The 14,410-nt window shown below is 27.8% G+C and overlaps 1 protein-coding gene across 1 annotated transcript; it reads right to left on the bottom strand.

The window, feature by feature from the left end:
* Nucleotides 1-7,323: 7,323 nt before the first annotated feature.
* On the bottom strand, nucleotides 7,324-13,519 carry LOC142241693 (putative cytochrome P450 6a21). Its single transcript, XM_075313485.1, has 2 exons — nucleotides 12,339-13,519; nucleotides 7,324-7,827 (listed from the first exon to the last, which is right to left on the bottom strand). The coding sequence occupies exons 1-2, from the start codon at nucleotides 13,429-13,431 to the stop codon at nucleotides 7,409-7,411; spliced, it is 1,512 nt and encodes a 503-aa protein (XP_075169600.1). The 5' UTR covers nucleotides 13,432-13,519; the 3' UTR covers nucleotides 7,324-7,408.
* Nucleotides 13,520-14,410: the final 891 nt, after the last annotated feature.

Here is a 14,410-nt window from a genome sequence, read left to right as displayed (position 1 = left end):
TGTTCGATGGGAGAATTGCAAGGGTTGTAACGACACCAAGCAAATATGGCCCCATTTCAACTTAAACCGCACACTAGATATGCTAATGTTCTCGAGACGTCAGATATCACTCCTGATATCTGCTATAACGGGTCGCTGCCTGATAGGCGATTTTGCAAAAACTATTGGCGCGAAGTATAATGACTATTGTATGAGCTGTCATGATGCGGAGGAAAAAGAATCAATTAAACACCTCTTGTGTGAGTGTCCTGCATTTTGTGTAAAGCGCAAGCAACTTTTAGGAGCATATAGCTTCAGATTACTGGCGGATCTGGAAAACGTTAACTTAAGCAGTCTGCTAATGTTTTTGGAACAATCTGGTTGGTTCAACAAAGAAAAATAATCAGGAAGGTTCAGCGGTTAAAACTAGAAGTGCCCATATGTAATAGGTACTTTTAGTTAATGTGGTATCACAATGGACTGAATAGTCTAAGTGAGCCTGAATCTTAATCGGGCTGCCACTTTAACCTAACCTAACCTAACCTTCTATTGTGGGTTTGTACTTCAATCATATTTGTTGTCTTGTAGTTTAGTCGTTAGTGTAGTTTGTGTAGTCGTTTGTAGTGTAATTTAGCTTTAAAATCATTGTGTTGATTTTAAAGCTGAGATCAAGATAACAAACATCATTGAAGTGCAAACCCACAATAGAAAACGAGACACGAATGAAGTAAGGGGAAGCTCGCTCAAAATTAACCCAGCCAACTGCACTCAAATCGATGATCATAAACCTTTTTTCGGAAGGTTCAAGTGTGGTTCACCTTGGGTTTAGTGAACTGCCTGAATTTATTCTGATAATTGGTTGATAGTTTTGCTGCAAGTAGAGGATGCTGATGAGGAATGTGGCAATTCCGAAACGTGCGTCCATCCAACCATCTTGCAGTCTATAGGGCTTTGCTAAAATAAATTTGACAAACATTCTTTTCCTCTTGGTTTTAAAGCTCAAGACAACAAATACAGAAAATCTTTTCAAAGTTTTATTTTTCTAGAAATTTTTCAACAAAATATTAGTTATCTAGATATTTTTTTAAAAATTTTATTTCTATAGAAAATTTGGCCAAAATTTTATTTCTATAGAAAATTTTATCAACATTTTATTTCTATATGAAATTCTGTCAAAATTTATTCCTATAGACAATTTTATCAAAAAAAATTTTTAAAAATTTTATTTCTATAGAAAATTTGGTCAAAATTTTATTGCTAAGAAAATTTTATCCAAATTTTATTTCTATATGAAATTCTGTCAAAATTTTATTCCTATAGACAATTTTGTCCAAAAATTTTTTTTTTTAAATTTTATTTCTATAGAAAATTTGTTCAAAATTTTATTGCTAAGAAAATTTTATTTCTATATGAAATTCTGTCAAAATTTTGTTCCTATAGACAATTTTGTCAAAATTTTATTTCTATAGAAAATTTTGCCAAAATTTTATTTCTAAAAAAATTTTGTGGAAATTTTATTTTTATGGAAATTTTTGTAAAAATTTTATTTCTATAGAAAATGTTATCAACGCAATGCAATAGAAATATTTTAACAAAATTTGATTTCTATAGACAATTTTGTCAAAATTTTATTTCTATAGAAAATTTTGTGAAAATTTGATTTCTATAGAGAAATTTTTCAAAATTTTATTTCTATAGAACATTTTGTGAACATTTTTAACAAAATTTGATTTCTATAGAAAATTTTGTCAAAATTTTATTTCTATGGGAAATCTTGTCTTTACAAATTTTTTCAAAACTTCATTTCTATGAAAATATTGTCAAACTTGTATTTCTATTCTGTGAAAAATTTCTGAAGTGCCTCTTAGTTGGAGAGATATAGTTTGCAAAATATACCAAAACATCTAGAAATATGCCATTCTAACAAACAGTAAGAAATCTACCATTTTTGGTATACCCAGAGAAGGAATATGATCACCTCAAACATGTTTTAAGAGCAAAATGTTATTTTTGGGTGGAGCCGGAGCCTCTTGGAGGGGCAAAATTCATCCGATCCGGTTGAAATTTGGTACCTGATGTTAGTATACGCTCTCTAAGAACCATGCAAAAATTGGTCCATATCGGTCCATAATTATATATAGCTCCCATATAAACCGATCCCCAGATTTGACCTCCGGAGCCTCTTGGAGGGGCAAAATTCATCCGATCCGTTTGAAATTGGGTACCTGATGTTAGTATACGGTCTCTAACAAGCATGCAAAAATTGGTCCAAATCGGTCCATAATTATATATAGCTCCCATATAAACCGATCCCCAGATTTGAACTCTGGAGCCTCTTGGATGAGCAAAATGCATCCGATCCAATTGAAATTTAGTACGTGGTGTTAGTATATGGTCTCTAACAACCATGCAAAAATTGGTCCATATCGGTCCATAATTATATATAGCTCCCATATAAACCGATCCCCAGATTTGACCTCCGGAGCCTCTTGGAAGAGCAAAAGTCATCCGATGCGGTTGAAATTTGGTACATTTCGTTAGTATATGGCCTCTAACAGCCATGTAAAAATTGTCAAATTTTATTACTATAGAAAGTTTTGTCAAAATTTCATTTCTATAGAAAGTTTTGTAAAAAGTTTATTTCTATAGCAATGTTTGTCAACATTTTATTTCCATAGAAAATTTTGTCAAAATTTTATTTCTATAGCAAATTTTGTAAAAAAATTATTTCTGTAGAAAATTTTGTCAACATTTTATTTCTATAGACAATTTTGTCAACATTTTATTTCTATAGAACATTTTGTCAACATTTTATTTCTATAGAAAATTTTGTCAACATTTTATTTTTATAGAAAATTTTGTCAAAATTTTATTGCTATAGAAAATTTTGTCAACATTTTACTTCCATAGAAAATTTTGTCAACATTTTATTTCTATAGTAAATTTTGTCAAGTTTTTATTTCTATAGCAAATTTTGTCAAAATTTTATTTCTATAGAAAATTTTGTCAAACTGAATTATATACGTATTTAATCGGCCATTTTTTTGTTTAATATATACACCTTATGGACTAACTTAAAATTTAGAAGACAGTGTTAAAAAGTTTTACGATACCTTGCCATCGGCAAGTGTTATCGCAACCCAAGTAATTCAATTGTGAATGACAGTCTTTCGTAGAAGTTTCTACGCAATCCATGGTGGAGGGTACATAAGATTCGGCCTGGCCGAACTTACGGCCGTATATACTTGTTTTTTTTTTTCATCATATAATCGAACCCTTCCGAACTATAGCTTTAATTCACTTACATTCATTTTAATTCCATTAAGAACTAATTTCTGTTTCGACCATCCGATTTGTTTATTTAAATTTTTAAAAAAAATCATCTCTTCTTTCAGAAACATTACGCAAATATCCCATAGTAACTTTAATGCCAAGGATTTGTCGTCAAACGTGTGCTGTTAAGACTTCGCTTAGTAATAAAACTTTAACTATTAAATCGGGAACTATGGTTATTATACCATTTTATAGTGTTCAACATAATCCCGATTATTATCCAGATCCCGAACGATTTATACCAGAACGCTTTTCCGAAGAGGAAAATAGAAAACGTGATCCATGTACTTTTTTACCATTTGGTATTGGGCCAAAAATTTGTATTGGTGAACTTTTGGGTAGAATGCAAATGTCTTTGGGTTTAGCTTTACTTCTAATGAAATTTAAATTTTCATTTTGTGATTTAACTCCTACGGAGTTAAAATTCGATCCGAAAAATATGTTTCTATTGTATGTAAAAAATGGTATTCATTTAAGAGTTGATAAATTAATGTAGATAAAGAATATATGCAGATAAAGAATATATGAAATATCACAATGAAAAATATTGATTTTTAACTGAAATTTTAGAACACAAAATTACGGCCATTTTCATGTAGCTCCGTTAGACTTTAACTTCCAGTTAACAGAAAGTAAAATGAAAATATCTTCTCTCCGGTTAACTTTAACTGAAAAATTTTTAGCAGTTAAGTTCCTAACTGGCATTTTGACTTTATTAGCAAGATGGCAGATGCGTCCATAGTACGGTTTAAAAGTTCGTTAGCTAACGTAGCACTAACGGAGCTTCATGAAAATGGGGGTTAATGGCAAATTTATTTAAAATTAAGAAATTGTAATTATAGTAAAAATTCAGTGTCTATAGTTTAAAAATTTATTTTATTAAATTTTAAATACTTATCTTTAAAAAAAAATCCTATGTATTAAAAAAAAGTCGGGTCGGGGCACTGTTTTGTAGATCAAAATTTGATATCATCTCAAATACCTCAAATTTGTTGGGTGCCATAGATAACGGACGGATTATGTTCCCACATACATATATTTAAATCTGAACCGATTTGGACAAAAATTTTTAGACTTCTACAAAATCTCTAGACATAAATATTAAATCTTGACAAAATTTTTGTATAGTAATAAAATTTTGACAAAATTTTCTATAGAAATAAAATGTTGAAAAAATTTTCTATAGAAATAAAATTTTGAAAAAATTTGTATAGTAATAAAGTGCTGACAAAATTTTCTATAGTAGTAATACAATTTTGACAAAATTTTCTATAGTAATAAAATTTTGAGAAAATTTTCTATAGTAATAAAATTTTAGTAGATTATATTTGGGGAACGGCTATGTATAACTATAGACCGATATGGACCAATTTTGACATGGTTGTTAGCGGCCATATACTAGCGCAATGTACCAAATTTCACCACGTACCAAATTTCAACAGGATGGGATGAGCTTCGGAGGTCAAATCGGGGGATCGGTTTAATTTGGGGTTATATATAATTAAGACCGGTATGGACCAATCACCACGTACCAATTTTCAACCGGATCGGGTGAAATTTGCTCTTCCAAGGGATGTCAAATCTGGAGATCGATGGGGCCTACATATAATTATGGACCGATATGGACCAATTCCTGCATGGTCGTTAGAGATCATTTACTAACACCATGTACCAAATTTCAGCCGGATCGGATGAAAGTTGCCTCTCTTTGAGGCTCCGCAAGCCAAATCTGGGGATCGGTTTATATGGGGGCTATATGTATGTTAATTATGGACCGATGTGGACCAGTTTTTGCATGGTTGTTAGAAACCATATATTAACACCATGTACCGAATTTCAGCCAGATCGGATCAATTTTGCTTCTCCTAGAGGATCTGCAAGTCAAATTTGGGGGTCCGTTTATATGGAGGCTATACGTAAAAGTGGACCGATATGGCCCATTTTCAATACCATCCGACCTACATCAATAACAACTACTTGTGCCAAGTTTTAAGTCGATAGCTTGTTTCGTTCGGAAGTTAGCGTGATTTCAACAGACGGACGGATATGCTCAGATATATATATATATATATATATATATATATATATATATATATATATATATATATATATATATATATATATATATATATATATATAATATATATATATATATATATATATATATATATATATATATATATATATATATATATATATATATATATATATTATATATATATATATATATATATATATATATATATATATATATATATATATATATATATATATATATATATATATATATATATATATATATATATATATATATATATATATATATATATATATATATAATATATATATATATATATATATATATATATATATATATATATATATATATATATATATATATATATATATATATATATATATAATATATATATATATATATATATATATATATATATATATATATATACTTTTTGGGGCCTTAGAGCAATATTTCAATGTGTTACAAACGGAATGACAAAGTTAATATACCCCCATCCTATGGTGGAGGGTATAAAAAATATATTTTGAATTATTTGACCAATTTTTATACCCACCACCATAGAATGGTGACGGGGGTATAATAAATTTGTCATTCCGTTTGTAACACATCGAAATATCGATTTCCGACCATATAAAGTATATATATTCTTGATCAGGGAGAATTTCTAAGACGATATAAGCAGGTCCGTCTGGCTGTCTGTCTGTCTGTGTGTTGTAATCACGCTACAGACTTCAATAATGGAACTATCATCCTGAAATTTGGCACAGAATCGTCGCTGGCCCAGTTCGAAGATGGGCTATACGATCCAAGTTTTGATATAGCTTCCACATAAACCGATCGCCCGATTTGGGGTCTTGGGTTTATAGAAACCGTAGTTTTTATCCAATTGCCTGAAATTGGAAATCTAGAGATATTCTAGGACCATAAAGAGGTGTATCGAAAATGGTGAATATCGGACCATGTTTTGATATAGCCCCCATATAGACCGTTCTCCCGATTTTACTTCTTGGGCATCTAGAATCCGTAGTTTTTATCCAATTTGCCGGAAATTTTTCTCATATTTGAGAGATACTCTTTTATGAACTCTTTTCTCTACCTAGTTCTCTATAAGTTAATTTCAACACCTGAAATTATGCAATTAATTCTGCTCCTGTAAATATGCAATATGGGTTTTTGAAAATATACAAACAGTTCACATATTCAAATATTCAAGGGTTAAATATGTATGAACATTTTTGTATGACAAATTGCGTTCTCCTATGAAGTAATGTATAAATTAATTGCTAAAATTTCTTTGTCTACTATGTATATGAAACGGCGATTTTTGAAAGAAAATAAAGAGGTTGAGGAATACTTGTTTATGAACTCTATTCTCTAAATACTTAAGATCTCCTATTTGTTATTTGGACTCTTGAAAGTATGCAAATATTTTAGATCCAAAAAGTATGCTATAAAATTTTGAGAAAATTTTCTATAGAAATAAAATTTTGAGAAAATTTTCTATAGAAATAAAATGTTGAGAAAATTTTGTAAAGAAATAAAATTTTGAGAAATTTTTTTATAGAAATAAAAATTTTTGTTTGGTAATTTTGTGGTAAATTTTTTTCCAAATTCTTGTATATACAAATATATTCAAATTTATTGTCAAATAAAGAACATTTAAAAGTCAAATTGTTTTTGATTCTATAAATATAAAAATATAAAATATAAATATAAAAAATATTTTTTAGATAATTATGTTTAATATAATTTTAGCCTTATTATAATTAGGCTTAATTTAATGCTTTATACAAATTCATATTTTCATATTTATTATTATTCAGCCTACATGGCTTTAAATATAAAATGTAGCTAAAATTTGTTTTGTTTTTTTTTTGTGATTATTTTATGTTATTATATTTATTTATATAAATTTTAGCCTAACATATATTTTTCTAATTATAATTATTTAATTAACATGGTTTGAAAGATTTAATCCTTTAATCTAACATTTATTTTGTTATTCATTCTTTTTAATACAATTTGTTTTTATGAACTAACTAATAAGTAAATTTCTTACATTTTTGTTACTTTTAAAACCAAATCTTTTTCTGGCGTCAACATAAAATTTTCCTTATCATATTTCATTGGTATCATTGTCTCAGCACAGGGTTGGAATTTAAAACGCGATAATAGAAGACTTAGACCAACCATAATTTGCATTTTGGCAAAACGCAAACCAATACAATTGCGTGGACCATCTCCAAAAGGCATATGCATTGTTGAATCTCTGGTGGCAACTTGTTCAGGAGAAAAGTTCTCAGGATCGAAAACATCTGGATTTGGATAATATTCAGGATCACGATGTATACATAAGCATGGAATAATAACAGGCATATCTTTCTTTATATTATAATCAGGATGTCCCGCAACACTATAATCTTCCAAGGCTACACGATTTAGAGCTGGTAGTGGGGTATGCAAACGCATTGTTTCTGAAGGGGTAAAATAAGGGAAATGCTTTATTAGTATGAAAAAAAAAAAACATTTTGAGAAAATATTCTATAGAAATAATATTTTGAAAAAAATTTCTATAGAAATAAAATTCTGAAAAAAAAATTTCTATAGAAATAAAATTTTCGAAAAATTTTCTATAGATATACAATTTTGAGAAAATTTTCCATAGAAATAAAATTTTGACAAAAATTTCTATAGAAACAAAATTTTGAGGACATTTTCTACAGATCAAGAATTTTAACAATATTTTCTATACAAAAATTTTTTTGTCAAAATTTTCTATGGAAATAAAATTTTAACAAAAAAAACAAAATAAAATAAAATTTTCAGAAAATTTTCTGTAAAATAAAATTTTCAGAAAAATTTCTCTGGAAATAAAATTTTCAGAACATTTTCTATAGGAATAAAATTTTGAGAAAATTTTCTATAGAAATAAAATATTGGGAACATTTTCTACAGAATTAAATTTTTGGTAAAATTTTCATTCGTTTTGTTTTGTTATTGTTGGTTTTGTTCTTTAAGCATTGTTGTTGTTTTTTTTATTTCAGCTTAAAACCATGCATTGACAAAACTACAAGTGTAGCTTAAACAACAGAGGAAAATAATGTTTGTCAAATTTATTTGGGCAAAGCCCTATAGACTGCAAGATGGTTGGATGAACGCACGTTTCGGAATTACCACATTCCACATCAGCATCCTCCACTTGCAGGAAAACTATCAACCAATTATCGGAATAAATTCAGGCAGTTCATTAAACCCAACAATGAACCACACTTGAACCTTCCGAAAAAAGGTTTTACATGATAGCCGGCTTATGCCGAAATAAATTCGTACAAACATATCTCTTGTTCTATGCCACTGTCAAATGATCGATTTCTCTAAAATAAAGTTTTCAGAAAATTTTCTGTAAAATAAGATTTTCAGAAAATTTTCTGTAAAATAAAATTTTCAGAAAAATTTCTCTAGAAATAAAATTTTCAGAAAATTTTCTATAGGAATAAAATTTTGAGAAAATTTTCTATAGAAATAAAATCTTGAGAACATTTTCTATAGAAATAAAATGTTGACAAAATTTTCTATGGACATATTATTTTGACAAAATTTTCTATAAAAAAAAAATTTTTAAATTAAAATTTTGAGAAATTTTTCTATAGAAATAAAATTTTGAAAAAATTTTCTTTATAAATAAAATTTTTGGAAAATTTTCTATACAAAAAAAAAAATTTTGAAAAAAGTTTTCTGTAGAAATACAAGTTTGAGAAAATGTTCTATAGGAATAACATTTTGAGAAAATTTTCTATGGAAACAAAATTTTGACAAATTTTCTATAGAAATTAAATTTTGAGAAAATTTTCTATAGAAATAAGATTTGAGAAATTTTTCTATGGAAATACAATTTTGGAAAGTTTTCCTATAGAAATTAAATTTTGAGAAAATTGTCTATAGAAATAAATTTTAAGATATAAAATTAAAATTTTGAGAAAATTGTCTATAGAAATAAAATTTTGACATAATCTTTATAGAAATAAAATTTTTAGAAAATTTTCTGTAAATTAAAATTGTGAGAAAATTTTCTATAGAAATAAAACCTTGCAAAAATTTTCTACAGAAATAAATTTTTCGGAAAATTTTCTCTAAAATAGGGTTTTCAGAAAATTTTCTGTAAACTAAAATTTTCAGAAAAATTTCTGTAAAATAAAATTTTCAGAAAAATTTCTCTAGAAATAAAATTTTGAGAAAATTTTCTATAGGACTAAAATCTTGAGAAAATTTTCTGTAGAAATTAAAATTTGCCAAATTTTGTATGGAATAACATAATAAATTTTCTGACAAATAAAATTTTCAGAAAAATTTCTCTAGAAATAAAATTTTGAGAAAATTTTCTATAAGTATAAAATCTTGAGAAAATTGTCTATAGAAATAAAATTTTGACAACATTTTCTATGGACATATTATTTTGACAAAATTTTCTATAGAAATAAATTTTAAAATTAAAATTTTGAGAAATTTTTCTATAGAAATAAAATTTTGAGAAAATTTTCTTTATAAATACAATTTTGGGAAAATTTTCTATACAAAAAAATTTTTGAAAAAAGTTTTCTTTAGAAATACAATTTTGAGAAAATTTTCTATAGGAAATTTGAGAAAATTTTCTATGGAAACAAAATTTTTAAATAAAATTTTCTTTAGAAATACAATTTTGAGACAATTTTCTATAGAAATAAAATTTTGAGAAAATTTTCTATGGAAATACAATTTTGAGAAAATTTTCTATAGATATAAAATTTGAAAGAAATTTTCTATTGAAATAAAATTTTGGGAAAATTTCCTATAGAAATTAAATTTTGAGAAAATTTTCTATAGAAATAAATTTTAAGATTTAAAATTAAAGTTTTTAGCAAATTGTCTATAAAAATAAAATTTTGACATAATTTTCTATAGAAATAACATTTTGAGAAAATTTTCTGTAAATTAAAATTGTGAGAAAATTTTCTATGAAAATAAAACATTGAGAAAATTTTCTACAGAACTAAATTTTTCGAAAAATTTTCTCTAAAATAGAGTTTTCAAAAAATTTTCTGTAAAATAAAATTTTCAGAAAAATTTCTCTAGAAATAAAATTTTGAGAAAATTTTCTATAGAAATAAAATTTTGAGAAAATTTTCTATTGGAATAAAATCTTGAGACAAGTATGCTTGTCAAATTTATTTGGGCAAAGCTCAATATACTGCAAGGTGGTTGGATGGACGCACGTTTCGGAATTACCACATTCCTCATCAGCATCCTCTACTTGCAGCAAAACTATCAACATATTATCAGAATAAACTCGGGTAATTCACTCAACCCAAAGTGAACTACACTTGAACCTTCCGAAAAAGGTTTGCTTGCAAATAAACAAATTTGCAAGCATATTTCTTTTCCTTTGCCAAACTCAAATCATCGATTTGAATGTAGTTGGCAGGGTTTATTTTTGAGCGTTCTTCCTCTATCTCCAACCACATTCAAATCGATGATTTGAGTTTGGCAAAGGAAAAGAGATATGTTATGTTTTGCAAAATTTTCTATAGAAATAAATTTTAAAATTTTAAATTAAAATTTTGAGAAATTTTTCTATAGAAATAAAATTTTGAGAAAATTTTCTTTATAAATAAAATTTTTGAAAAATTTTCTATATATAAAAAAACAAAAATTTAAAAAGTTTTCTTTAGAAATACAATTTTGACAAAATTTTCTATAGATATAAAACTTTGAGGAAATTTTCTATAGAAATTAAATTTTGAGAAATTTTTCTATAGAAATAAGATTTTGAGAAATTTTTCTATGGAAATACAATTTTGAGTAAATTTTCTATTGATATAAAATTTTGAGGAAATTTTCTATAGAAATTAAATTTTGGGAAATTTTCCTATAGAAATTAAATTTTGAGAAAATTGCCTATAAAAATAAAATTGTGACATAATTTTCTATAGAAATAAAATTTTTAGAAAATTTTCTGTAAATTAAAATTGTGAGAAAATTTTCTATGGAAATAAAACCTTGAGAAAATTTTCTACAGAAATAAATTTTTCGAAAAATTTTCTCTAAAATAGAGTTTTCAGAAAATTTTCTGTAAAATAAAATTTTCAGGAAATTTTCTGTAAAATAAAATTTTCAGGAAATTTTCGGCAAAATAAAATTTTCAGAAAAAATTCTCTAGAAAGAAAATTTTCAGAAAAATTTCTATAGGCATAAAATCTTGAGACAAGTATGCTTGTCAAATTTATTTGGGCAAAGCTCTATATACTGCAAGTTGGTTAGATGGACGCACGTTTCGGAATTACCACATTCCTCATCAGCATCCTCTACTTTCAGCAAAACTATCAACCAATTATCAGAATAAAATCGTGTAATTCACTCAACCGAAAGTGAACTACACTTGAACCTTCCAAAAAAATGGTTTGGTAGTCGGCTACTGCCTAAACAAATTTGCAAGTATATCTCTTTTCCTTTGTCAAACTCAAATCATCGATTTGAATGTAGTCGGTTGGGTTTGTTTTTGAGCGTTCTTCCTTTATATCCAACTACATTCAAATCGATGATTTGAGTTTGGCAAAGGAAAAGAGATAAAATTTTCTATAGAAATAAATTTTAAAATTAAAATTTTGAGAAATTTTTCTATAGAAATAAAATTTTGAGACATTTTTCTATAAAAATACAATTTTGAGAAAATTCTCTAAACAAATAAAATTTTGAAAAAAAAAATTAGAAATACAATTTTGAGAAAATTTTCTAGAGAAATAAAATTTTGAGATGAAATAAAAATTTGAGAAAATTTTCTTTAGAAATACAATTTTGAGAAAATTTTCTAATGAAATAAAATTTTGAGAAAATTTTCCATGGAAATAAAAATTTTTGTTTTGTAGTTTTGTGGTAAAATTTCTCCAAATTGGGTAGATTATTTCTGGCTCGATATTTCCTTCAATGTAATCTCTAATTAACCCCTACTTACCATCAACAATCTGCCTTAAATATTTCATTTCCTTAATACTCTCATAAGTGGTCTCCTGATTGTATTGCTGCATAACCCGTTGCACCTCTTCACGTGCCTTATCTTGGACACTTTGATTTAGGGCCATTTCATATAAAGCAAAGACCATGGTATTCGATGAAGTCTCCGAACCGGCCACCAAAAATATAAAAGCTTGTGCGGCAATTTCATTAAATGATAAATTCGTGAAATCATCACCCATTTCATTTTTTACAATTTTATTATTTTTCATCTCCAGCAATAGGTTCATAAAATCATTACGTTTGACATTATTCTCCTCACGATATTTCATAGTTTCACGTACAATACCCATAAAGAAATTTTCAATCTCCTTAATAGTATCGCGCATATGTAAACTTCGAGCTAAATCGGGAAAGCTGAAACGGAAAGCTACACCCAAGGATCCCAGGGTATTCTCTAGCAGAGCCCTTTTACTCATTATATAGAATTTTTGAGAAGGATCACGTAAGCAATTGCATTCAATGCCAAAAGCACAACTTCCAATAACATCGGCAGTATAACGACCCATTAGGCTTCTTATCTCAATATCAGGTGACTTTTCAATATCATCGGCCACAACGGCCAAGAGCTCTTGGGCATTGGTGACCACAGTGGAAAACATAAATTTCATTTTTCCCGAAGTAAATGTCGTGGAGAGTTTATTTCGTAGATTTTTCCATTTTTGACCTTGCATAGAAAACAAATGGGCCGATAAAGGATCATCAACTTCATTAATGAATAAACCTCGATCGGAGAATTTGTCAAAATCTTTAATCAACACTTGCTTGATTAGACCGGGATCCATGACAAACACCGCCGGTTTGTAGAACCAATATAAACCGGCAAATGGCCCAGAACCCTTGTATTTTTTATAATACTCTTGCCACATATCGAAAAATGTTCGGGTTGTAGACACACCACCAAAACTGCCAAATATCCAATGGGGTTCATCGCAAGGTATACCCAAATTTTGCCAATATTTATAATGTTTGCGGATTTTATTATAGATGTACAATATCGCCAAGGTTAAGGCTGTTAAATAAAATTTCCACATATCTTTTTTTTTTGCAAAAATTTCAATTGAATTTATTTTGATTTTGGTTATTTGCTTAACTCGTCGTGTTGAGTTCTAAAAATATACTAACATTAATTCGATAAGAAAAAGACACTTTATATATTGTTTTAATGCAAATGCAATAAAAATGATTGTATGGACATTTACCTGTTCTCGAGTGCCTTATCTTTTTATGACGGAATGTGTGAAATTTTCAAAAAGGCCAATGAAGACGAATCGTAAATACCCTATGCTATAAATGTTTATTGATCGCAGATCACAAATCGGTCGAGATTATAAGAAATACGGCTACTCTGAAATTATAGTGCGTATGCGTGAGCTCAGTGTTGCCATTATATTTCTGGCCTTTGTCACCATATTGAGATGCTTCCAAAAAATCTCCAATTGAAATTAAAACTCCTAACAAAAATCCCAAATAAATTGTAGACAAATTTCTACGAAAATATAAATAAATAAACTCTGCTGTCGAAAATTTGTCATAATTTAAAAATTAAAAAAAAATAAAATTTTTGTCATGCCAAACCTAAAGTACCCTATGCTTATAAATGTTTAAATTAAATTTTTTTTCATGCCAAACCTAAAGTACCCTTTGCTTATAAACATTTAGACTTATTGGCCATTTATTGCTAATTTTCGAAAATAAAACAAAAGCCGTAAGCCACACTGTAATTAGAGCGAGTGTGCGTGAGCCCAGTGTTGCCATTAGGTTAGGTTAGGTAAGGTATAGTGGCAGCCCGATATTTCAGGCTCACTTAGATTATTTGGTCCATTGTGATACCACAGTGGTGAACTTCTCTCTTATCACCGAGTGCTGCCCGATTCCATGTTAAGCTCAATGACAAAGGACCTCCTTTGTATAGCCGAGTCCGAACGGCGTTCCACATTCCAGTGAAACCACTTAGAGAAGTTTTGAAACACTCAGAAATGTCACTAGCGTTACTGAGGTGGGATAATCTAA

Source organism: Haematobia irritans, chromosome 5 (genome assembly GCF_050003625.1).
Source record: "Haematobia irritans isolate KBUSLIRL chromosome 5, ASM5000362v1, whole genome shotgun sequence".
Lineage (NCBI taxonomy): Eukaryota > Metazoa > Arthropoda > Insecta > Diptera > Muscidae > Haematobia > Haematobia irritans.
The sequence above is the reverse complement of the archived record's forward strand: the minus strand, read 5'-3'. Positions and strand labels throughout refer to the sequence as shown.

What these genes read in the sequence shown, in the direction of transcription:
- LOC142241693 (XM_075313485.1), bottom strand. Translation starts at nt 13,431, where the DNA reads ATGTGGAAATTTTATTTAACAGCCTTAACCTTGGCGATATTGTACATC. An exon ending in TTTAAGGCAGATTGTTGATG is followed by an intron (nt 7,828 to 12,338) that starts GTAAGTAGGGGT and finishes TTACCCCTTCAG; the next exon opens with AAACAATGCGTTTGCATACC.